This window comes from Thalassophryne amazonica, chromosome 5 (genome assembly GCF_902500255.1).
Source record: "Thalassophryne amazonica chromosome 5, fThaAma1.1, whole genome shotgun sequence".
In the NCBI taxonomy this organism is placed as follows: Eukaryota; Metazoa; Chordata; class Actinopteri; order Batrachoidiformes; family Batrachoididae; genus Thalassophryne; species Thalassophryne amazonica.
The window spans coordinates 128744532-128771787 of record NC_047107.1 but is presented as its reverse complement, the minus strand read 5'-3'; the positions used below and the strand labels follow the sequence as shown (position 1 = coordinate 128771787).

At 41.3% G+C, this 27256-nt stretch overlaps 1 protein-coding gene across 1 annotated transcript in view; it reads right to left on the bottom strand.

The window, feature by feature from the left end:
• The window catches only part of LOC117511321 (protein mono-ADP-ribosyltransferase PARP14-like), a 95868-nt gene that overhangs the window by 64758 nt on the left and 3854 nt on the right, over positions 1–27256 (bottom strand). Inside the window, 6 exon segments of the mRNA XM_034171350.1 lie at positions 1646–1828; positions 3904–6076; positions 6715–6816; positions 21825–21950; positions 24055–24255; positions 25196–25252. Coding sequence (XP_034027241.1) covers positions 1646–1828; positions 3904–6076; positions 6715–6816; positions 21825–21950; positions 24055–24255; positions 25196–25252 — 2842 coding nt within the window.

The following is a 27256-nucleotide window of genomic DNA, read 5'->3' as shown; positions in this document are numbered from 1 at the left end:
AGGGAGACAGACACCCTCTCTACTTTTAAGATTAGGCTTAAAACTTTCCTTTTGCTAAAGCTTATAGTTAGGGCTGGATCAGATCAGGGAGACAGACACCCTCTCTACTTTTAAGATTAGGCTTAAAACTTTCCTTTTTGCTAAAGCTTATAGTTAGGGCTGGATCAGGTGACCCTGAACCATCCCTTAGTTATGCTGCTATAGACGTAGACTGCTGGGGGGTTCCCATGATGCACTGTTTCTTTCTCTTTTTGCTCTGTATGCACCACTCTGCATTTAATCATTAGTGATCGATCTCTGCTCCCCTCCACAGCATGTCTTTTTCCTGGTTCTCTCCCTCAGCCCCAACCAGTCCCAGCAGAAGACTGCCCCTCCCTGAGCCTGGTTCTGCTGGAGGTTTCTTCCTGTTAAAAGGGAGTTTTTCCTTCCTACTGTAGCCAAGTGCTTGCTCACAGGGGGTCGTTTTGACCGTTGGGGTTTTACATAATTATTGTATGGCCTTGCCTTACAATATAAAGCGCCTTGGGGCAATTGTTTGTTGTGATTTGGCGCTATATAAAAAAATTGATTGATTGATTGATTGACTACTGTGGTGTCATCTGCAAACTTCACAACTGTGTTTGTGGGGTGGATGGCAGTACAATCGTGTGTACAAGGAGTGAAGAGGGCTGGGCTAAGCACACAGCCTTGCGGAGTGCCTGTGTTAAGGACCAGAGAAGACGATGTAAGGTCACCTATTCTCACCACCTGAGACCTATTGGTAAGAAAGTCTCTGATCCAAGAGCACAGCAGCACAGGCAAACCCAACTGGTGTCTTCAGTGTCAGCTTGTCTGGGATGACTGTGTTAAAAGCTGATCTGAAGTTTACAAATAGCATCCTAACATATGTGTTAGGGTGCTGCAGATGAGTCAGGTCTGTGTGCAGAGTGATGGAAACAGCATCCTCTGTTGAACGGTTCCCTGTGTAGGCGAACTGAAGGCTGTCCAGGTCCGCAGGAATGAAGTCTCTGATGTGCCTTAGAAGAATCCGCTCAAAGCATTTCATGATTACCGGGGTCAGAGCAACAGGCCGGTAATCATTCAGGCAGATGATGGATGTTTTCTTTGATATATATATATATATATATATATATATATATATATATATATATATATATATATATCTGCACTCTGTCCTGCTTCCATCTCGGACACAGGATGTGATCCACCTGTGTGGACCTTCCTCCACTCTTATAGGTCACCCTCTGCTCCTCCCCTTTTTTTCCTCACATTAATAATAAGTTATTCACATTAAAATTTCATCAGATCATCACTGGAACTTGGCATCTTAAAGGATGAATCTGCACCATTTGGGACTTCTCCCCATTGGGGCGATGCTCAGAGCCACGCTGCTTTATTAAAGATATGCGCGTTGGGCCTGATGGGATTTTATCATCAGAGAATTAATATTTTTTATATAAACCGCCATCATATAGTCACATAATCATAATCCTTTATGACAGAACAAACTCCACCTCCTGATGTGGAATTCTGGCGTGCGGTCAGTGCGGTGCATAAAAAAGCCCAAAAATAAGACAAAATACAAGCAAAAACGATGGAGGACAGTGTTGAGACGGGGACATAGTCCCTCCATCCAGATACTTACTCTGCGGGCCTGTTATGAAGGCCTCCAAGACTCTGCCCACCTTTCTGAGGTCCTCGGTAACTCTGCCCACCCCCCTGGGGTCCAGCTGCAGGCCCCCCAGCATCTCGTCCGCGTCCCTTTTCACCAAACTCGTTATGTCTTGGAGACTGGCTCTGATGTCCACCTCGAACTGGATGGGACTGACTGGGATCAGAACCACGAGGATCACAGACACAAACACAGCGTTGTTAAGCACCGGGTTAAATAAAGTTAGAATGTAAATCAGCAAAAGTGTCAGAAACATCAGTTTGAACCACATGTTGGAATCACTGATTCATCAACGACATGATTAATGTTGCTTAGCAACAAGACTGAAGCACAACTGAGACACAGACTTCCATCCTCCAGTAATTAACATCACAGTGAACTTCAGACAATGAAAAAAAATGAACACTCCACACCAGTAGGTGGTGCCAAGTGGTCCTGACACCTCCATGAAAAAAAAAACAATGTTCAATTTACATCTATGTGCTAATGTTGCTAACGCAGGAAGTTTACAGCTAGCAGAGGACATCGGCAACGGCTCCGCAGCATTTAGCAAAACCAGTGGTGGGCACAGTTCGGCTAATCCGCTAACCTCTAATTATCAAAGCTAATATTTTCATTAGCGGATTAGCTTTTCAGATAACTTTGAAAACCATCAACGGACCAATTAGCTTTTGATAATTTTTAGACCACTAACATATTTTTGCGAGCATAGTCCATCCATCCATCCATTTTCTTCCGCTTTATCCGGAGTCGGGTCGCGGGGGCAGCAGCTCAAGCAAAGCCGCCCAGACCTCCCGATCCACACACACCTCCCCAGCTCCTCCGGGGGAACCCCAAGGCGTTCCCAAGCCAGCCGAGAGATGTAGTCCCTCCAGCGTGTCCTGGGTCTTCCCCGGGGCCTCCTCCCAATGGGACGTGCCCGGAACACCTTGCCAGCGAGGCATCCGGGCATAGTGAAAAAAGCTTAATAATTAAAAACATTTGTGAAGTCTGAAATTAAAAGATTTTAGTGCCTGCCTGTTACATGTTTTGTAGCAGACAGACAGCTATGAGAAGTGCACCTCTATCCTCTGCAGGCAGAGCAGAGCTGACTACTAGAGAAAAAGGAAGAGAGAAAAAAGATAATTTCTCTTCACACCATACAGACTTGCTGGCATACCCCACAAGTCATACCCAGGCAGACAGTTTTGACTTATGGCAATGTGTGGCAGGCGGCAAATACTGTTCAGACTATAGGCTATAAACTTTCCTCTGAATACTTTAAGAGCGTCCCACACTGTGGATAATCTCTCTGTTGTTCCTTTATTTAATTCCTAAAATATTCTTATATCTTCCCCAAGTTTTAAGGCAAATTGATCATCCTGTAATAAACTTATGTTCATTCTCCATTGTCCACCCTTTTAGCCAAAGGCCAATGCCACTGGCTACTGCCACCTACTGGCCAGTAGATGGCAGTGTTTGTGGCAGTATAAACGGCATTTGCCACCCGCCACACATTGGCTAAAAGTGCTGAATCCACTTAAACAGAATTTTCAGTTTTCAAATGGCCTTTTTCTTTACAAATGAAAAAAAAAAGACATATTTACAAATACAGATTTATTTGTAAAACCCACCACACGTTTCAGTATGTTGTGTGTTCAGCCAACCACTCATGTCAGGAAACTAATTTACCCATAATGCACTGCAGCGTGTGTCTAAACACTAAAACCTTCTAAGTAAGTGCATTACTTTAAAACTTAAACATATAGCTGATATTTTCACTTTATAAAACAACAGATGTGATGCTAATTTTAATAACGTGTGGAATTAGTTTGTTTAAAATTTTAACCATAAGTCAAAACTGTCTGCCTGTGAATGACTTGGGTGATATGCCGGTGAGTCTGTATGGTATGAAGAGAAATTGTCTTTATTTTCCCCGCTTTCTTCCTTTTGCTTTTTGCCTCCTTTCACTCTGGTTGTCAGGTCTCTTTTGCTGAGAGAAGGCTGATCGGACACAGAAGCACTTTCTCATTGTTGTGTCAGTAGCTGCTAGTGTACTGAAGTCAATACTGAAAGTTATCGGTTTAGCTTTTATCTGTAACAATTTTTTTTTTTTAGGGTTTATCGGTCTCACTTTATAAAAGTTAACTTTTCAGTTAGCGGATTAACTGTTATCAAAGCTAACGTTTTGGTAAGCTGTGCCCACCACTGAGCAAAACACAAACTGATATTTAATACATTGTGATTTTTACCGTGAAGTCATTCCAGTGGCATGCTGTGGTGTCGTCGTCGTCGGCCCGAGGTCTTTGAACTCGTTGTCTACAGCCCTGGCCATGTCCCTCACAGTTTGAGCCTTGTTGTCCACCAAGTGAACCTCCGTCAGTGATCCTGGGCATCCCAAACTGTCACAATACTCGCGCACTGCCTGAGCGATGGTCTCACAGCAAAGGTCAGTGGGAAAGCCAAACATCCCGGAGCTGATCGCTGGCAGCGCCACAGTGTGGCATCCGACCTTCTCCGCTTGGCTGAGACTTTCTTTTACAGCAAACTTGAGATGTGCCACTGCCGTCTTCTTTTCAAAATCAGTGAACCGTGGACCAACTGCATGTACGACGTACTTGGCTGGCAGTTTGAAGGAATCTGTTAAGATGGCATCACCCGGCCGTAGACGACCATTTCTGGCGATAAGATCATTGCAGACTTTCTGCAGCTGTGGTCCAGCAGCTGTCAGGAGGGCAAGCGCCAGACCGCCAATGTGCTGCAAGTCCTCATTTGCTGCGTTGACCACAGCATCAACCCGGAGGCTACAGATATCAGCCTTGCTGACTGAAACCAGAACTCCACTGGCAGTCTTCACTTTGCAATAACAAACTCCGGAATCTCCCCCACCGGCCTCTTTCTCCTCCTCATCCTCCTCCTCTTCATTCTCTGGACGCAGCACCATCACACACCTCAACTCTGTCAAGGCTGAAGACAGGAGTAGATGTCCTTGAGACAGAAAATATTTCTTTGCTCCAGGCTTGTTCACTGTGAAGTTGTCGGTGCAGAGAGTAACAGTCAGGTTCTGTAAGCAGGCTTTGGCCTTCTGGACATGAAGGTTGGCCCCAGCGAGGGTAATTCTTGGCCTCCCAGGATTAAACTGAATGGTCACTTCATTAGTTTTGGCAATATTGAACCACTCATCTTGTTTTTTCTTCTCAATAAACTCAGCAACAGCACAGGACTCAACACGAATGGTTTTCTGAACTCTTGAGAAGTCCACAATAAAGCCCTTCAGAGTGCGGCTGACCTCTTTGACAGGATTCTCAAAGCCGACCACTGTTATCTTGTCTACGTTGAGCTGAATGAGTACTGTTACCTTCTTTGCGGAATTATAGGTTTCTAAGAGTGTCTTGTTCAGGTCCATCAACTTGGTAAGTTTCAGTACTTCCTGGTCTTTCACATATAGAATCTCCTGCCACAAAACTATATTCAATCTTTTCTCGGCATCTGCGAGGGCCCTGTCAGAACTTCCTGTGAGAAGGACTCCTCCTGTCACAATGCTGTAGAAGGCACTTATACCGTGGGATGTGAACAGGTCCTGTGACATGTCCATGGGAGCTGCTGTCTTCAGAAAGTCTAAGACACATGGCTTCACATCCACTTGTTTTCTACTCATGTTGATATTTGTCTGCAACATCCAGGACTTAGTCGCAACAACCTCTGTGGGAAGTCCTGAAATGGTTAACTTCTTGGCACTGTCATTGTAGGAAAGGTTTATCTCGGGGGAGATGTCCTGGACTGCCCTCTGCAAACCCTCCTGCTTCAGGATGTAGAATACTACCGGTGACAAATCCATGACCTCAGAAACACCGTTTGTCTGCCGTTCAATCTGATGCGTGGCTTTAAGAACAATGCTCTCTATGGAACCCCTGATCTGGTTTACATGGTCCTCCTGACAAGCTACAATCACACTTCCCCTGGAGACATCGAGCATCAGGTGAGCATCTTCTTTCACTAATGAACGGAGATCCTTCTCTGTTGCTTTCCAAACAGCAGCATTTGCTGGACATTCAAACACTGTGTACCCAGCCATAAGTCGACGGAATGCCTCTTGAGCGTTACTCTTCCAGTTATCCACAAGTTGGGCAGTCAGACCTTTCTGCCTCAAAAAACTTGGGAGAGGTTTTAGTTTCACTTCTGGTTTATCAAAATCCACAGTGCAGAAATACGGCTGCATGTGTTCATTGATGGTTTTTAGTTGGTTCTTCATCACGAGGAATTTCCAGACTGCGTGGTGAACACCCTCTGTGAAGGGTTTAGGCATCTTAAATGCCGGCCGTTTTTTCCCGTACAAGGCTGTGCCCAGGGATTTGTAGTATGGATAGATGCTGATTGGGGTCGAACGCATCACGTGGTTTTCTGTTGAGCATATGCTTCCCACAACTACAACAAATACAAGGACCAGGAAAGGAGATTAGTCATGACTGTAAGAGGACCTTTGGTTTCTCAATCATTATAACTAGAGCCTGACCGATATATGGGTTGGCCAATAACATCGGCCAAAATGGCTGGGACCATCACCCTTTGGTCACATTAGCTATGAGTGTTAGCAAAGTGATTAACTGCCATTCATTTTCAAAGACAAGCAGTCGTTACGCAGCCAGCTTGACAAGAGGTCTGTTTTATGAAAATGCAGACTGTTGTGACACGGCAACTGCCAATTGGAGTGATAGCAGCGTGATGTACGTTGGGACATTGTTGTTTATATTTACAATTATTTATAGCAAATAAGCTGTAAAACATCAAAATGCAATCACATTTCTTTGTCATAAGGGTTTAAAAACAAAATGTTAGGAATCATCAACATTTTTTACATGTATATCGGGTTCATAAGTTTTTACTCTCCCATATATCGATATTGGTATCAGCCCCCAGAAAATCAATATCGGTCTGGCTCTAATTCTAAGTACCAAGTCAAAACCTAACTGGATCTCTCAGTCCAGTTTGATTTAATACTTCAGACATCCAGTTTTCACTTTCATGGCACATAAGCAGGTCAACCAGCAGTAAAACTAACAGACCTTTGGGGTCAGCGAACGTGATGAGAGCAGCCTGCTCCTCAGGGATCATGACGACTTTTACTGGCGCAGCCCAGCTCTTCTCAAAATACAGCTCCAGCATGTCTGGGGGGGTGCAAACAACAATTTAAAGTAACAATTTGATTCCACAGTGATCCTACAACTAAAGTGTTTTAACCTCTCCCATAAAGAAACAAGCAAGCAAGCAAGCAAGCAAACAAATAAACAAACAAACAAAGGAGAGACAGGGGCTGAAGTGGGACAAACAAAATTTTTCAGTGCATTCCAGTTTTCAATTTAAAGACATTTAGCCGGTTCAATAAATTTTTAACTGATTTCTGAAAGTCATCAATGACTGATGGCAGCACAATAGCTTAGTGGTTAGCACTGGTGTCTCACAGCAAGAAGGTGTGGCCTATCTTTTTTTTTTTTAATTTTTATTTTGGAACATTGAGAAAATTGCAGGACATACATCGGTGTTCCTTCATAGTCACAGAATTAGAATGTGACCAGTAACCAATTCCATTCCCAACGTTTCATTAATTTTTTCTTTTTTGGTTATTAATAAAACAACTATAAAACATTGGATGCATTATAACAAAACACAAACATCACCAAGAGACTTAATCTTCAAGACTGATCTCGATAACCTTAGTTAAACTGACAAAAAAAGAAAGAGAAGGAGAACAAAAAACAAAAAAACAGAAGTACTAATTCTCACTTTTCCAAGTACCTTTTCATTATACTGACATATCTTGTACGTTCAAAGTTTCTGCATATTGATTTTGGTTTGCCTGAACATAAAATGACCATTTTGACCATAATTCTAAAAATTTACTAATTTGTAATTGGAGTGAAAAAGTAATTCCTTCCATCTGGGATATTTTGTTCACGAACTCTATCCATTTTTCAAGATTTGGTGGTTCAGAGAGGAGCCAGTGCCTGGTCATAGCTTTTTTGCCGACAGTTATTAAAATTCTATATAAATATACATTGTTTGATTGCATTTCGGTCCTACCCATAATTAAAGATGTAAATTCAAAGGGTATTGTAACCTTGAATATGGATTCCATACTTTTGTGTACATCCTTCCAAAATTGTTTTATTATTGGGCAGCCCCAAAATATGTGCCAATGATTGGCATCTTGGCTTCCACACTGTCTCCAGCACTCCTCCCCGTTATAATAGGTTTTTTGCTTTGGAGTGATAAAAAAATAAAAAAAAATTAAGCATTTCCAATTGAATTCTCTTCAAGAGTGTGAATTTGTGCATTTCCACACAGATGTACGGTAACCCCGCCACTCTTCATCAGTCATTATAATGGAGCCATCCTTTTCATTTATACATATTGTGTTGAATATGTTTTTTTACTCATAAACCCTTTATATAATCTAGATATTACACCTTTTTTTGATTTTGCGCTGTATGAATTTAGTATTTCCTTGAGCACCGGTTCCTGCACATCTAGAGGGAAACTTATTTCTTTATTAATATAATGGCGCACTTGCAAATATCTATAAAAATCTTGTTTTCTCATGTTATGACTGTTCATGAGAGTCTGAAAATCCTTTAATATCCCTTTATCTGTTAAAGAGTAGTATGTTGTTATGCCTTTAAGTATCCAATTGTGAAATCCAGTGTCTATTTGGTTGGGTTTAAAGTCAGGATCGTATGCACACCATCTCACGATCTTCAAATTATTATGTAATTTATATTCCTCTTTCATTTTCGACCAAGATTTTAATGACGACTCCAGCCATGGATTTTCAACTCCATTAAGGATTCTTCCTAAATCTTTGTTCCCTAATATTGCCTGCAGTGGGGGGTCTGACAAAACACGAGACTCAATATCCTTCCATCAAGCCTGATACTCAGGGTTGCACAAATTTAATAAGGGTTTGATTTGCGCTGAGTAATAATAGTCTTTCAAATTAGGTACTGCCATTCCTCCATTCTCTTTAGAACGTTGTAATGTCTTGAATCTCACTCGTGTTTTTTTCCCCAGCCATATGAACCTAGAGATTATTTTTTCCCATTCCACGAACTTCTTTTTAGTAACTTCAACAGGGAGAGCTTGAAAAGAAATCTTGGCAATATGTTCATTTTTACTGACTCAATTCTTTGAGTTAAACTCATAAAGGGAACAGCAGACCATCTCTGAATGTCTTATTTGATTTTTGCAACAAGTTCATCATAGTTATGTTTAGCTATAGTCATAATTTCAGTGAGAATTACAACTCCTAAGTATCAAAGTATTTAAGTCCCATTTTAGTTTTAGCTCTTTGCGTAAATTTGTTGGAGGATCGTAATTTAATGTGATTATCTGTGTTTTATTCACATTCAGTTTATATCCAGCATAGTTGCCAAATGTTTTTAGACAATTAAATAATATGGGCAATGATTTAGTTGGTTCCTTTAGATATATAAAGACACTGTCGGCATATAGTGCCACCTTGTGTATGTCTCCAGAGATGTCTATTCCCATTATTTAATTTGTTTGTCTTGTCATCTGAGCAAGAGGTTCTATGTAAAGGGAGAACAAAAGAGGTGAGAGTCCACAACCTTGCCTAGTCCTACATTCCAGTTCAAAAGAATTTGTTAAATGTCCATTTATCTTTATCCGAGCAATTGGTTTTGTATATAGTGCTCTAATTGTTTTTATAAAATTACTATGAAAACCAAATCTCTCTAGTACTTATATATATATATATATATATATATATATATATATATATATAAAAAAAACTCCAGCTCACAGAGTCAAAGGCATTCTCTGCATCAAGGCTGACCAAAGCTGCCTGAATCTTCCTATTTTTAAGGTGGTTCATTATGTGCAGAGCAAGTCTTATATTATCATATGTTTGTCTCTGTGAGATGAAGCCTGTTTGATCAGCATTAATAAGGGTCGGTAAGATTCCCTCTAATCTTTTTGCCAGAATTGATGTAAATAATTTATAATCAATATTGAGAACAGAAATGGGTCTAAATGAGCTACAATTAAGTGGATCCTTTCCTTCTTTTGGAATTATAGAAATAATTGCTTCTTTCCACGAAGGTGGCATCTTTCCATCTTTTAGAGCTAAATTTAATATTTTTTAGAAGAAATGGTAATATCTCCACTTTAAATTTTTTATACCATTCAGCAGGAAAGCCGTCTGGACCAGGTGATTTGTTTGCGTTCAGACTTGATATCGCACAGGACAGCTCTCTTTCCGTTATTTCAGCCATAAGTATTCTATTTTGATTTTCAGACAGAGTAGGTACAGTGAGCTGTTTCAAAAAAATGTTTATCTGTTGAACATTTTGTATATTTGGTTGTGTGTATAAGTGCTTATAGTAATTTTGAAAAACACCTTGAATTTTGGATTGTTTATATACCTTCATTTTCTAAATTGGATCTTTTATTTTGTATATTGTATTGTCTGCTTGTTGTTTTTGTAATTTGCTTGCAAGTAATTTGGCGAATCTGGAAACTGACTCATAATATTTTTGTTTAGTGATGACCATCTTCTTTCGTATTTCCTGTTGGTACATTGCATTTATTCTATTTCTTACAAGTTTTAGTTTTATATCAAGCTCTGGATTCAGTTCTCTCTTGTGTTTTATCATAGTAAGTCCCTTCGGCTGCTCCCTTGTTTGCACTCGGGGTCGCCACAGCAAATCCAAGGTGGATCTGCATGGTGAATTGGCACAAATTTTACGCCGGATGCCCTTCCTGATGCAACTCCACATTACATGGAGAAATGTGGCAGGGGTGGGATTTGAACCCGGAACCTTCTGCACTGAAACCAAGTGCATTAACCACTTGGCCACCACCCCTACACCCCTACCCTCTCTTGTGTTTTGTCATGAGCTCTTTTAATTCTTTGTTTATCTCCTTCAATTTGGCTTGTCTTTTTCTCTTTTTATATACTCAACAAAAATATAAACGCAACACTTTTGGTTTTGCTCCCATTTTGTATGAGATGAACTCAAAGACCTAAAACTTTCTTCACATACACAATATCACCATTTCCCTCAAATATTGTTCACAAACCAGTCTAAATCTGTGATAGTGAGCACTTCTCCTTTGCTGAGATAATCCATCCCACCTCACAGGTGTGCCATATCAAGATGCTGATTAGACACCATGATTAGTGCACAGGTGTGCCTTAGACTGCCCACAATAAAAGGCCACTCTGAAAGGTGCAGTTTTATCACACAGCACAATGCCACAGATGTCGCAAGATTTGAGGGAGCGTGCAATTGACATGCTGACAGCAGGAATGTCAACCAGAGCTGTTGCTCGTGTATTGAATGTTCATTTCTCTACCATAAGCCGTCTCCAAAGGCGTTTCAGAGAATTTGGCAGTACATCCAACCAGCCTCACAACCGCAGACCACGTGTAACCACACCAGCCCAGGACCTCCACATCCAGCATGTTCACCTCCAAGATCGTCTGAGACCAGCCACTCGGACAGCTGCTGAAACAATCGGTTTGCATAACCAAAGAATTTCTGCACAAACTGTCAGAAACCGTCTCAGGGAAGCTCATCTGCATGCTCGTCGTCCTCATCGGGGTCTCGACCTGACTCCAGTTCATCGTCGCAACTTCGCACAGCCATTGAAGAGGAGTGGACCAACATTCCACAGGCCACAATTGACAACTTGATCAACTCTATGCGAAGGAGATGTGTTGCACTGCATGAGGCAAATGGTGGTCACACCAGATACTGACTGGTATCCCCCCCCCCAATAAAACAAAACTGCACCTTTGAGAGTGGCCTTTTATTGTGGACAGTCTAAGGCACACCTGTGCACTAATCATGGTGTCTAATCAGCATCTTGATATGGCACACCTTTGAGGTGGGATGGATTATCTCAGCAAAGGAGAAGTGCTCACTATCACAGATTTAGACTGGTTTGTGACCAATATTTGAGGGAAATGGTGATATTGTGTATGTGGAAAAAGTTTTAGATCTTTGAGTTCATCTCATACAAAATCGGAATAAACCAAAAGTGTTGCGTTTATATTTTTGTTGAGTGTATGAACAAAAAGATATAATTTTACCTCTCATGAATGCTTTCAGTGAGTCCCAGACAATTTCTGGCCGTACTTCTCCATTCTGGTTTTCATTTAAAAAAAATTGTGATGTCCATTTTAGTTAATTCGGTGAATTGCAAATCATTTAACACATTTGATCTAATTTTCCATAGCGTATTCTTGGGTTCACTGTTAATTTCTAAAGTCAAAAAATGGGGGCATGATCTGACAGATCAATATTTCCTACGTCAGCCTTTTGTATCCGATGGCAATCCTGTTTAAAAATAAAGAACTAATCAATCCTGGAGTATACCGTGTGTGAGTGAGAGTAGTGGGTATAATCACGACTTGTTGGAAAAAGATTCCTCCAAGTATCTATTATAACATGGTCTGACATTAGTATTTTAATTTTCTTTTGTAGGGAGGTTTGACGAGTCAAGCCTTGAGTTGAGTCTCATGTTCCAGTCCCCCCCACAGATAGCAATGCCATTTGCTTGTATCATTACCTCAAAAAGTTTTCTGTAGAATATAAAGTCACTACTGGGGGGGAGCGTATACATTAAGCAGCGTTACAATAACACCATCTATTTTTCCTGATATTAATGAATATTTCCTTCCTTGTCCTTCCTTTCAGAAATCAGTTCAAATGGAATCTTGTGAGATATTAGAGTGGCAACCCCCCTTCTGTGACCGGTTTTATAGGATGAATAGTATACTTTAGTAAAGCCCATTCTTCTCAATTTCTCATGTTCAGTAGAATTAAGATGGGTTTCTTGAAGCATGGCAATTTCAACTTTCTCCTTTTTTAGTTTAGAGAGTATCTTATTTCATTTTATCAGGTTCAGAACCCCATTGACATGATACGAAGCAAATTTTATACCATTAGTCATAGCTTTGTTATAAGAAACAGTCTCTCAGTATAGTGTTCATAAACTCGTTGCATCCACAAAACTTTGAACAATAACGCGTGAACAAATTAAAAAATTAAAACCAAAAACTCAGTGTGGGAGGTGTTCTTCCAGTGCAGAGGCTCGCGAAAATTGAACCTTCAGTGGGCTCGCCATGTTATTAGAGCTCCAGTCTGGAGAAAGCCTGCCACTAAGAGCAGGGCCTGCGTAGGTGGCTCTACTACGTCAGTACTCATAACAGTTAGTGTCCATGTCCGGCGTATTATATTACAATCAGAATCAGGAATAAAAGGGGGACACTTTTTTCCTCTCTCTCTGTCTCTCTCTCTTCCAGAACAGATAGACAGCTTTTGCCTTGAGGTAGACAACCATCTAAATTAGTATCACTGATAGCTACTCATTTGTAGCGGTCTGCTGCCTGAATTCTTGTAGTTTTTCCTACAACCCGCAGCCGGGTATCTTCACTTGCTTGGGGGGTTGCATTCCTCCGTGCTGCCGTGTCCTTGTCCCTGGCCCTCTGCCATGATGAAAGCTGCTGTAGCTCGCGCTGAAATGAGTTGACGAGGGGCGAGATGACGTGACTGGGAATCCACGTGATGACATACAGTAGTGTTCAGAATAATAGTAGTGCTATGTGACTAGAAAGATTAATCGACTAGAAAGATTAATCCAGGTTTTGAGTATATTTCTTATTGTTACATGGAAAACAAGGTACCAGTAGATTCAGTAGATTCTCACAAATCCAACAAGACCAAGCATTCATGATATGCACACTCTTAAGGCTATGAAATTGGGCTATCAGTAAAAAAAAAAAAAAAGGAGAAAAGGGGGTGTTCACAATAATAGTAGCATCTGCTGTTGATGCTACAAACTCAAAACTATTATGTTCAAACTGTTTTTTTAGCAATCTACTGAATCTACTAGTACCTTGTTTCCCATGTAATAATAAGAAATATACTCAAAACCTGGATTAATCTTTTTAGTAACATAGCACTACTATTATTCTGAACACTACTGTATCCGCTGTCGCCTCGGCTGCGTTTTGGTACAGCCGGGTCCCTTCATCAAAAAACACTCACATTTTGGCAGGATATGGAGTCTGAAACTTGATTTTCCTCTCTTTGAGCACAGTCTTTACTTGTCTGTACTCAGCGCGTTTCTTAAGGATAACCGACCGGTAGTCATGATCCACGTAGAATCGTTTGTTGTCGTAGAAGACTTTCTTCTTCTGCCAAGCTCTCCTGATAACCTCCTCTTTGACTCTGGAGCTAGCAAACTTAGCAATGATGGAGTGAGGCTTTGACGGGTCAGTGGGCTTGGATCCCAGTGCTCTGTGGGCTCTTTCAATCTTTACTTCAGCCTCACATGAAAAGGCCAAAGAGTCTCGTAGCATTTTTTCCAAAAAGGAAACCATGTTGTTGCCCTCCGCTTGCTCGGGGATATTGTAGATTCTTATGTTATCTCTCCGAGCCTGGGCCTCTTGTTCTGTTAGCTTAGCTTAATCAATCAATCAATCAATCAATTTTTTTATATAGCGCCAAATCACAACAAACAGTTGCCCCAAGGCGCTTTATATTGTAAGGCAAGGCCATACAATAATTATGTAAAACCCCAACGGTCAAAACGACCCCCTGTGAGCAAGCACTTGGCTACAGTGGGAAGGAAAAACTCCCTTTTAACAGGAAGAAACCTCCAGCAGAACCAGGCTCAGGGAGGGGCAGTCTTCTGCTGGGACTGGTTGGGGCTGAGGGAGAGAACCAGGAAAAAGACATGCTGTGGAGGGGAGCAGAGATCGATCACTAATGATTAAATGCAGAGTGGTGCGTACAGAGCAAAAAGAGAAAGAAACAGTGCATCATGGGAACCCCCCAGCAGTCTACGTCTATAGCAGCATAACTAAGGGATGGTTCAGGGTCACCTGATCCAGCCCTAACTATAAGCTTTAGCAAAAAGGAAAGTTTTAAGCCTAATCTTAAAAGTAGAGAGGGTGTCTGTCTCCCTGATCTGAATTGGGAGACACAGGAGAGGAGCCTGAAAGCTGAAGGCTCTGCCTCCCATTCTACTCTTACAAACCCTAGGAACTACAAGTAAGCCTGCAGTCTGAGAGCGAAGCGCTCTATTGGGGTGATATGGTACTACGAGGTCCCTAAGATAAGATGGGACCTGATTATTCAAAACCTTATAAGTAAGAAGAAGAATTTTAAATTCTATTCTAGAATTAACAGGAAGCCAATGAAGAGAGGCCAATATGGGTGAGATATGCTCTCTCCTTCTAGTCCCCGTCAGTACTCTAGCTGCAGCATTTTGAATTAACTGAAGGCTTTTTAGGGAACTTTTAGGACAACCTGATAATAATGAATTACAATAGTCCAGCCTAGAGGAAATAAATGCATGAATTAGTTTTTCAGCATCACTCTGAGACAAGACCTTTCTGATTTTAGAGATATTGCGTAAATGCAAAAAAGCAGTCCTACATATTTGTTTAATATGCGCTCTGAATGACATATCCTGATCAAAAATGACTCCAAGATTTCTCACAGTATTACTAGAGGTCAGGGTAATGCCATCCAGAGTAAGGATCTGGTTAGACACCATGTTTCTAAGATTTGTGGGGCCAAGTACAATAACTTCAGTTTTATCTGAGTTTAAAAGCAGGAAATTAGAGGTCATCCATGTCTTTATGTCTGTAAGACAATCCTGCAGTTTAGCTAATTGGTGTGTGTCCTCTGGCTTCATGGATAGATAAAGCTGGGTATCATCTGCGTAACAATGAAAATTTAAGCAATACTGTCTAATAATACTGCCTAAGGGAAGCATGTATAAAGTGAATAAAATTGGTCCTAGCACAGAACCTTGTGGAACTCCATAATTAACTTTAGTCTGTGAAGAAGATTCCCCATTTACATGAACAAATTGTAATCTATTAGACAAATATGATTCAAACCACCGCAGCGCAGTGCCTTTAATACCTATGGCATGCTCTAATCTCTGTAATAAAATTTTATGGTCAACAGTATCAAAAGCAGCACTGAGGTCTAACAGAACAAGCACAGAGATGAGTCCACTGTCTGAGGCCATAAGAAGATCATTTGTAACCTTCACTAATGCTGTTTCTGTACTATGATGAATTCTAAAACCTGACTGAAACTCTTCAAGTAGACCATTCCTCTGCAGATGATCAGTTAGCTGTTTAACAACTACCCTTTCAAGAATTTTTGAGAGAAAAGGAAGGTTGGAGATTGGCCTATAATTAGCTAAGATAGCTGGGTCAAGTGATGGCTTTTTAAGTAATGGTTTAATTACTGCCACCTTAAAAGCCTGTGGTACATAGCCAACTAACAAAGATAGATTGATCATATTTAAGATCGAAGCATTAAATAATGGTAGGGCTTCCTTGAGCAGCCTGGTAGGAATGGGGTCTAATAAACATGTTGATGGTTTGGATGAAGTAACTAATGAAAATAACTCAGACAGAACAATCGGAGAGAAAGAGTCTAACCAAATACCGGCATCACTGAAAGCAGCCAAAGATAACGATACGTCTTTGGGATGGTTATGAGTAATTTTTTCTCTAATAGTTAAAATTTTGTTAGCAAAGAAAGTCATGAAGTCATTACTAGTTAAAGTTAATGGAATACTGAGCTCAACAGAGCTTTGTGTTCTGAGCCTTTAGCAGTGCAGGTGGCTGCATGCATCGTTTCTCTCTGTGGCTGGGCTGCAAGGTAAGAGAACTGTTTTGTCCATGAATAACGAGCATGGGTTTGATTTGTTTTGGATTCATATATGTCCAGTGGATTTTGATTTAGCACTGTTGTCCTGCGTTGCCTGTGCTGCTCCACAGCCTGTCCAGTGGATTTTTATTTTTATTTTATTTTTTAGCACTGTTGTCGTGCGTTGCCTGTGCTGCTCCACAGCCTGTCCTGTGGATTTTTATTTTTATTTTATTTTATTTTTTAGCACTGTGTCGTGCGTTACCTGTGCTGCTCCACAGCCTGTCTAGTGTCGGATTCCCTGTTTGGGAATCCGCTAGCTTAGCGTAGCTACTAGCTCTTAGCCGTTTTAGCATGGCGGCTTCTCCTGTCTCTCCCGTACTTTTCTGCTCTGGGTGTGAAATGTTTAGTTATTCCTCGGCCTCTTTTAGCAGTAACGGTACTTGTAATAAGTGCAGCTTATTCGTAGCTTTGGAGGCCAGGCTGGGCGAATTGGAGGCTCGGCTCCGCACCGTGGAAAATTCTACAGCTAGCCAGGCCCCTGTAGTCGGTGCGGACCAAGGTAGCTTAGCCGCCGTTAGTTCCCCCCTGGCAGACCCCGTGCAGTCGGGAGGCAGGCTGACTGGGTGACTGTGAGGAGGAAGCGTAGCCCTAAACAGAAGCCCCGTGTACACCGTCAACCCGTTCACATCTCTAACCGTTTTTCCCCACTCGACGATACACTCGCCGAGGATCAAACTCTGGTTATTGGCGACTCTGTTTTGAGAAATGTGAAGTTAGCGACACCAGCAACCATTGTCAATTGTCTTCCGGGGGCCAGAGCAGGCGACATCGAAGGACATTTGAAATTGCTGGCTAAGGCTAAGCGTAAATTTGGTAAGATTGTAATTCACGTCGGCAGTAATGACACCCGGTTACGCCAATCGGAGGTCACTAAAATTAACATTGAATCGGTGTGTAACTTTGCAAAAACAATGTCGGACTCTGTTGTTTTCTCTGGGCCCCTCCCCAATCAGACCGGGAGTGACATGTTTAGCCGCATGTTCTCCTTGAATTGCTGTCTGTCTGAGTGGTGTCCAAAAAATGAGGTGGGCTTCATTGATAATTGGCAAAGCTTCTGGGGAAAACCTGGTCTTGTTAGGAGAGACGGCATCCATCCCACTTTAGAGGGAGCAGCTCTCATTTCTAGAAATCTGGCCAATTTTTTGGGATCCTCCAAACTGTGACTGTCTAGCGTTGGGACCAGGAGGCAGAGCTGTGGTCTTATACACCTCTCTGCAGCTTCTCTCCCCCTGCCATCCCCCTATTACCCCATCCCCGTAGAGACGGTGCCTGCTCCCAGACCACCAATAACTAGCAAAAATCTATTTAAGCATAAAAATTCAAAAAGAAAAAATAATATAGCACCTTCAACTGCACCACAGACTAAAACAGTTAAATGTGGTCTATTAAACATTAGGTCTCTTTCTTCTAAGTCCCTGTTGGTAAATGATATAATAATTGATCAACGTATTGATTTATTCTGCCTAACAGAAACTTGGTTACAGCAGGATGAATATGTTAGTTAAATGAGTCAACACCCCCGAGTCACACTAACTGTCAGAATGCTCGTAGCACGGGCCGGGGCGGAGGATTAGCAGCAATCTTCCATTCCAGCTTATTAATTAATCAAAAACCTAGACAGAGCTTTAATTCATTTGAAAGCTTGTCTCTTAGTCTTGTCCATCCAAATTGGAAGTCCCAAAAACCAGTTTTATTTGTTATTATCTATCGTCCACCTGGTCGTTACTGTGCGTTTCTCTGTGAATTTTCAGACCTTTTGTCTGACTTAGTGCTTAGCTCAGATAAGATAATTATAGTGGGCGATTTTAACATCCACACAGATGCTGAGAATGACAGCCTCAACACTGCATTTAATCTATTATTAGACTCTATCGGCTTTGCTCAAAAAGTAAATGAGTCCACCCACCACTTTAATCATATTTTAGATCTTGTTCTGACTTATGGTATGGAAATAGAAGACTTAACAGTATTCCCTGAAAACTCCCTTTTGTCTGATCATTTTTTAATAACATTTACATTTACCCTGATGGACTACCCTGCAGTGGGGAATAAGTTTCATTACACTAGAAGTCTTTCAGAAAGCGCTGTAACTAGGTTTAAGGATATGATTCCTTCTTTATGTTCTCTAATGTCATATACCAACACAGAGCAGAGTAGCTACCTAAACTCTGTAAGGGAGTTAGAGTATCTTGTCAATAGTTTTACATCCTCATTGAAGACAACTTTGGATGCTGTAGCTCCTCTGAAAAAGAGAGCTTTAAATCAGAAGTGTCTGACTCCGTGGTATAACTCACAAACTCGTAGCTTAAAGCTGATAACCCGTAAGTTGGAGAGGAAATGGCGTCTCACTAATTTAGAAGATCTTCACTTAGCCTGGAAAAAGAGTTTGTTGCTCTATAAGAAAGCCCTTCGTGAAGCTAGGACATCTTTCTACTCATCACTAATTGAAGAAAATAAGAACAACCCCAGGTTTCTTTTCAGCACTGTAGCCAGGCTGACAAAGAGTCAGAGCTCTATTGAGCTGAGTATTCCATTAACTTTAACTAGTAATGACTTCATGACTTTCTTTGCTAACAAAATTTTGACTATTAGAGAAAAAATTACTCATAACCATCCCAAAGATGTATCGTTATCTTTGGCTGCTTTCAGTGATGCCGGTATTGGTTAGACTCTTTCTCTCCGATTGTTCTGTCTGAGTTATTTTCATTAGTTACTTCATCCAAACCATCAACATGCTTATTAGACCCCATTCCTGCCAGGCTGCTCAAGGAAGTCGTACCATTATTTAATGCTTCAATCTTAAATATGATCAATCTATCTTTGTTAGTTGGTTATGTACCACAGGCCTTTTAGGTGGCAGTAATTAAACCATTACTTAAAAAGCCATCACTTGACCCAGCTATCTTAGCTAATTATAGGCCAATCTCCAACCTTCCTTTTCTCTCAAAGATTCTTGAGAGGGTAGTTGTAAAACAGCTAACTGATCACCTGCAGAGGAATGGTCTATTTGAAGAGTTTCAGTCAGGTTTTAGAATTCATCATAGTACAGAAACAGCATTAGTGAAGGTTACAAATGATCTTCTTATGGCTTCGGACAGTGGACTTATCTCTGTGCTTGTTCTGTTGGACCTCAGTGCTGCTTTTGATACTGTTGACCATAAAATTTTATTACAGAGATTAGAGCATGTCATAGGTATTAAAGGCATTGCGCTGCGGTGGTTTGAATCATATTTGTCTAATAGATTACAGTTGTTCATGTAAATGGGGAATCTTCTTCACAGACTAAAGTTAATTATGGAGTTCCACAAGGTTCTGTGCTAGGACCAATTTTATTCACTTATACATGCTTCCCTTGGGCAGTATTATTAGACGGTATTGCTTAAATTTTCATTGTTACGCAGATGATACCCAGCTTTATCTATCCATGAAGCCAGAGGATACGCACCAATTAGCTAAACTGCAGGATTGTCTTACAGACATAAAGACATGGATGACCTCTAATTTCCTGCTTTTAAACTCAGATAAAACTGAAGTTATTGTACTTGGCCCCACAAATCTTAGAAGCATGGTGTCTAACCAGATCGTTACTCTGGATGGCATTTCCCTGATCTCTAGTAATACTGTGAGAAATCTTGGAGTTATTTTTGATCAGGATATGTCATTCAAAGCGCATATTAAACAAATATGTAGGACTGCCTTTTTGCATTTACGCAATATCTCTAAAATCAGAAAGGTCTTGTCTCAGAGTGATGCTGAAAAACTAATTCATGCATTTATTTCCTCTAGGCTGGACTATTGTAATTCATTATTATCAGGTTGTCCTAAAAGTTCCCTAAAAAGCCTTCAGTTGGTTCAGAATGCTGCAGCTAGAGTACTGACGGGGACTAGCAGGAGAGAGCATATCTCACCCGTGTTGGCCTCCCTTCATTGGCTTCCTGTTAATGCTAGAATAGAATTTAAAATTCTTCTTCTTACTTATAAGGTTTTGAATAATCAGGTCCCATCTTATCTTAGGGACCTCGTAGTACCATATTACCCCATTAGAGCGCTTCGCTCTCAGACTGCGGGCTTACTTGTAGTTCCTAGGGTTTGTAAGAGTAGAATGGGAGGCAGAGCCTTCAGCTTTCAGGCTCCTCTCCTGTGGAACCAGCTCCCAATTCAGATCAGGGAGACAGATACCCTCTCTACTTTTAAGATTAGGCTTAAAACTTTCCTTTTCGCTAAGGCTTATAGTTAGGGCTGGATCGGGTGACCCTGGACCATCCCTTGGTTATGTTGCTTTAGACGTAGACTGTGTTTCATAATTATTGTATGGCCTTGCCTTGCAATGTGGAGCGCCTTGGGGCAACTGTTTGTTGTGATTTGGCGCTATACAAGAAAAAAGTTGATTGATTGATTGATTGATTGATTGAATAGAGCTCTGACTCTTTGTCAGCCTGGCTACAGTGCTGAAAAGAAACCTGGGGTTGTTCTTATTTTCTTCAATTAGTGATGAGTAGAAAGATGTCCTAGCTTTACGGAGGGCTTTTTTATAGAGCAACAGACTCTTTTTCCAGGTTAAGTGAAGATCTTCACTTAGCTTACATACCGATCTGCCGTGGTAACAGCCGTTCCAATAAAGTCGATGTTGCCTGCATCGCCGTTTCCATCTCGTCAATATGGTCTTCTGCTTCATCTAGTCGATCATTTGTTTTATACAGATTCTGTTCAATGTCTGAGAGTTGTTTCTTATTGTCGCGTCTAAAATCTTTCAGTTCTTTGAGTATGCTATCCAAGCTAGCTCTCTCGTGTTCGTCTTCCTCGGAGGAGCCGCTCCGGCTACGCTGTATTTCCTCGTAATTTAGCTCAGTGCCCTTAACTTTTTCCTTTCCTTTACCTCCCCTAGTCTCCATTTTGATAAAAATGTTTAAGTTTTAAAATTCATTGGCTTTTCAGGGAGGTTTTCTGGCAATACCGTTGGAGAGCACCAAAGTTATGTGGCCATCTTCGGCATGACCCGGAAGCAACCCCCCCCCCCCAATGGCCTTTCTGTGTGGAGTTTGCATGGTCTCTCCGTGTTTGTGTGGGTTCTCTCCAGGAGCTCCGACTTGCTCCCACATCCAAAGACATGCAGGTTAGGTGGACTGGAATCTTTAAATTGTCTGTAGGTGTGAATGTGTTTGTCTATATGTGGTCCTGCAACAGACTGGTGTCCTGTCCAGGGTGAACCCGCCTCACGCCCTGTGACTGCTGGGATAGGCTCCAGCCCCCGTGACCCTTAATTGAAGTAAGCGGTTACAGAAAATGGCTGGAGGAATCAATGGCAGGTGTCTTTTTGTTCTGGTGTCACCGTGTCCTGTTGGACCCCTAGAATCTCTCCAGCAGTCTGATTAGCTGGTTGTGGAACAGAACTTGATGAGTATGTGTACCTTTAACCACAGCAGGAGAAAGTCCCTCCACCCGGACACTGTCTGCTGGTTTGAGCGGTTGAGCACTCAGGCCGAGATTCTGGAACTTCGAGCTCTTTGTGCTCATAGTGAGGAACCTCTCAGCGTCTGGAAAACAGTCCAGGTTAAGTCACAGGTTGGACTGAAAAATGCCATTCACTGTAAATACTCAAAAAGTGGGTGGAGCCTCTAAAGCCAGGAGGAAGAGGTTTTGATGACGTCCTGTTCAAACATGGAAGCTGGAACATTTCAGGGATCTTCTTCCTGTTTGATGTCTGACTGTCTGTCAGATGGACACACACACACACACACACACACACACACACACACACACACACACACACACACACACACACACACACACACACACACACTAAACTCCAAATACTTGAGCAGATCTTTGACTGGTTGGGAGCCAGATTCAAATGATCATAAAAGTACTAAAAATTATGAAAAGCTGATAAATATTTATAAATAAATTACATGTGTGATGAATTTATACTTTGATGATAATCAATATGAAAATTGGGTTCAATTTACATGTGATATTTCAGTATGTGTGTCGCACCAGAACTATTTCAAGCATAATGCAACTTAAAGTGAGAGTAACTGTGTTTTACAATCAATCTTTTGAAACTGTGTTTGTGTGGTATTCTACTGGCCAGTACACATACAAAGAAATGAATAATATTATTATCGAATAAAACATTATATCTCACGTATTCACCTTTGTTGGAACTGATTTTCTGTGGACATGCAAATAAAAAGGGGCGAGGCACATGTATGTGCAGGTATGCATACAACTTACTTGCATGTGTAAGCTGCCCTCATAGACAACTTAAGTCTGATTTATGCTTCTACAACTCCGTAACTCTGTAGCCACACAATCACATCGACGTGGGTGTGACCCTTTCAAAGTTCTCCATCACGTTGGGGGTGTAGTAATGCAATTTAACCGCTGAAATAGTAGGCTGTGTGACATGGAGAACAAGGCAGGGCTGTCTTTCCACCTGCACCGCCACTGTCCCTGGTCATTTTCCACCCCTCCTTTTTCTGGATTAATCTGTCCCTCAACAAGCTCCACTTCTTTATTCAATCATCAACCTCCAAGCCAACATTACGGTGTGTACAATTTCCTTCCATGAACTGCGGGTCATTTGAACATCTTTGTAGTTTTAAGTCGATCATATATGTGGACTTTTCTGCTAAACGTTCCTCTGTGTGATTCATGATCGACATATAATTGCCGTGCGCACTGCAAAAATGTTTAAATATGACGGGAGAGGAAGGAGTGAAACCAGAAAAGTGACAAATCACAGGCCGCACGGTCGCTGTCGTTCTGACGTGTAGCTTCAAATTTTTGGAGGTGCACGTCAGGCAAGAAGAGGGTTCACTACAATGCAGAGGGATCTACGTGGCTACGGAGTCAGAGAAATGTAAATCAGACTTTACACATACAAGTGTTGTCCATAATGTCAGGGACACACCTGTAAGTTGACTTTTGGCTCTCAGCTGTCTTATTTTTGGCAGAAGTGAACTTTTCAAATGGATAAACATTTCAGACCTTGCCACACATTTGAGCAGCTTTTGTCACCATCTAGTGGGTGACAAGAGCATTTCAGGGCTTCTGGTCCATTTCTTATTTGAAAACTAAAATTCAAGATTTTTTGGCATGCAGCGCTTTAACCGCACAGTATTAAGTGGTAAATGGACTACATTTATATAGCGCTTTTCCATCTGCATCAGATGCTCAAAGCTCTTTACAATTATGCCTCATATTCACCCCGATGTCAGGGGTGAATGTGAGCTATACATTCACCCCTGGAATTAAAGAATACAAATTTTGATTTTGACCATTTCACTTTTTTTTTTTGTTTTAACATATAAATGTTTGCCGGGAGGATGGAATTTCTCCTGACAAGCAGAGTTGACAGTTGTGAATATACAGACTATGAATATACACTACCTGTTTGGACACACCTTCTCATTTAACTGAACAGGAAAGTGTGTTTACAGCACATGTGAGTACTTTATTTTATTTTTTAAATAATTCTCGTCTACTGAACCCTCCATCACTCTGACAGTATTTAACGTTCACTTACAGAAACACGTCTTTAAAAACCCTTTTAGCCTCTACGGTTGGTCTTTCTTGGGAATCCGGGACCCGGTTTTGGTGTGGCTCAGTCTATTTCCTGCAGACAGATATTTGTACCTTTGTGGCTAAAGAACGAGACCACGGCTCTGTTGTCTTCCCAGATCAACTCCAGACTGTAAGCATTCTCGTCCTTCAGCCCAGAAATGTTCTCCACCAGCATGGACAGCAGGTCTGGGGACATTTTGTCTGAGACGTTGTCCATCACCACGGCAATGCTCTGATCTGAGACCACGGCAACAGTCTCATCAGGCGTCGGTTCTGAGAGGAAGTAAAACAAAACAAACAGACATTCTCAAATTACAGTTTGATTTTTTTTTTTTTTTTTGCTTTTATAATGGACAGATTCGCCAAACTAACAGGCGCCGCTGTCCCAGAAGCTGAATACAGCAACTGATGAAGGGTGGGGTCAGAGGTCACCCGAGCGATCAGTCAGATCAGGATTTAAGATCTACTTTGTGTGTCTTCAAACAACAAATATCATCACAGCTGAAGTGTGGAATCAGGGAAATTAATTTTCAAAATAATCAGTCACTTTGTTCTTTTTGACTCTATCAAAGTAAACAAGCTTCCAAATGTCACAAAGGGGCGGAGCAAAACAAACACAATCTGTATTAAACGAGTTTTCCTGTCTGCTCTGTGTTCTGTTGGTGAAAAATAATGATGATGATGTCACAGCTAGAAAAACTAACAAAAGAAAAACATGCATGCACTGTTTGACCAATCACTGCAGTGTTGCTGTGCATGCTCCGCCCCTTTACATCCAGCTCCACAAACAGTCTGACTCTGGAGGAGGATCGAAAAAGGTTACAGATGCATCGCCCTGGTCTCTGCAGCACACAGCACCAGTCCGGGTCTGGTAGCAGGATCTTAGTACAGTACTGGTCCCTGCAGTGGAAAAGTACTGATCCTGTTCCCTTCATTAATATGCAAATTTATGCACAAAACTTCATCAGCTGATCGACTTATTGAAGTAGATCATGAAATAGATGTGGCACACTGATGTGGGAAAACCAGACGGTTCTCCCACATCAGTGTGATGTCACAAGAGTGTTTCTGCACACACACACACACACACACACACACACACACACACACACACACACACACACACACACACACACACACACACACACACACAGCAGAAAATATGAACTGGTTGAATGTATTTTCATTTGAAGTTATCTTTTTGTGTTTGTACCTTGTTCAGCTGCTGCTGAGGCTCCACATTCTGATTTGACCTTTGACCTCTGGATCTCTAAATCAGACAATGATTCTGTGAATGTGATATAATAATTGATCAACATATTGATTTATTCTGCCTTACAGAAACCTGGTTACAGCAGGATGAATATTTTAGTTTAAATGAGTCAACACCCCTCGAGTCACACTAACTGTCAGAATACTCGTAGCACGGGTCGAGGGGGAGGATTAGCAGCAATCTTCCACTCCAGCTTATTAATTAATCAAAAACCCAGACAGAGCTTTAATTAATTTGAAAGCTTGACTCTTAGTCTTGTCCATCCAAATTGGAAGTCCCAAAAAACAGTTTTATTTGTTGTTATCTATCGTCCACCTGGTCGTTACTGTGAGTTTCTTTGTGAATTTTCAGACCTTTTATCTGACGTAGTGCTTAGCTCAGATAAGATAATTATAGTGGGCGATTTTAACATCCACACAGATGCTGAGAATGACAGCCTCAACACCGCATTTAATCTATTATTAGACTCAATTGGCTTCACTCAAAATGTAAATGAGTCCACCCACCACTTTAACCATACTTTAGATCTTGTTCTGACTTATGGTATGGAAATTGAAGACTTAGCAGTATTCCCTGAAAACCCCCTTCTGTCCATTTCTTAATAACATTTACATTTACTTTAATGGACTACCCAGCAGTGGGGAATAAGTTAATTCTAGAATAGAACTTAAAATTCTTCTTCTTACTTATAAGGTTTTGAATAATCAGGTCCCATCTTAGGGCTGGATCAGGTGACCCTGAACCATCCCTTAGTTATGCTGCTATAGACGTAGACTGCTGGGGGGTTCCCATGATGCACTGTTTCTTTCTCTTTTTGCTCTGTATGCACCACTCTGCATTTAATCATTAGTAATCGATCTCTGCTCCCCTCCACAGCATGTCTTTTTCCTGGTTCTCTCCCTCAGCCCCAACCAGTCCCAGCAGAGGACTGCCCCTCCCTGAGCCTGGTTCTGCTGGAGGTTTCTTCCTGTTAAAAGGGAGTTTTTCCTTCCCACTGTAGCCAAGTGCTTGCTCACAGGGGGTCGTTTTGACCGTTGGGGTTTTACATAATTATTGTATGGCCTTGCCTTACAATATAAAGCGCCTTGGGGCAACTGTTTGTTGTGATTTGGTGCTATATAAAAAAATTGATTGATTGATTGATTGATTACAGTAGAAGTCTTTCGGAAAGCGCTGTAACTAGGTTTAAGGATATGATTCCTTCTTTGTTATGTTCTCCAATGCCATATACCAACACAGTGCAGAGTAGCTACCTAAACTCTGAGAGTGAGATTGATTATCTCGTCAATAGTTTTACATCCTCATTGGGCACAACTTTGGATGCTGTAGCTCCTCTGAAAAAGAGAGCCTTAAATCAGAAGTGCCTGACTCCGTGGTATAACTCACAAACTTGCAGATTAAAGATAGATAACCCGTAAGTTGGACAGGAAATGGTGTCTCACTAATTTAGAAGATCTTCACTTAGCTTGGAAAAAGAGTCTGTTGCTCTATAAAAAAGCCCTCCGTAAAGCTAGGACAACTTACTACTCATCACTAATTGAAGAAAATAAGAACCCCAGGTTTCTTTTCAGCACTGTAGCCAGGCTGACAAAGTTATTTTCATTAGTTACTTCCTCCAAACCATCAACATGTCTATTAGACCCCATTCCTACCAGGCTGCTCAAAGAAGCCCTACCATTAATTAATGCTTCAATCTTAAATATGATCAATCTATCTTTATTAGTTGGCTATGTACCACAGGCTTTTAAGGTGGCAGTAATTAAACCATTACTTAAAAAGCCATCACTTGACCCAGCTATCTTAGCTAATTATAGGCCAATCTCCAACCTTCCTTTTCTCTCAAAAATTCTTGAAAGGGTAGTTGTAAAACAGCTAACTGATCATCTGCAGAGGAATGGTCTATTTGAAGCGATTCAGTCAGGTTTTAGAATTCATCATAGTACAGAAACAGCATTAGTGAAGGTTACAAATGATCTTCTTATGGCCTCAGACAGTGGACTC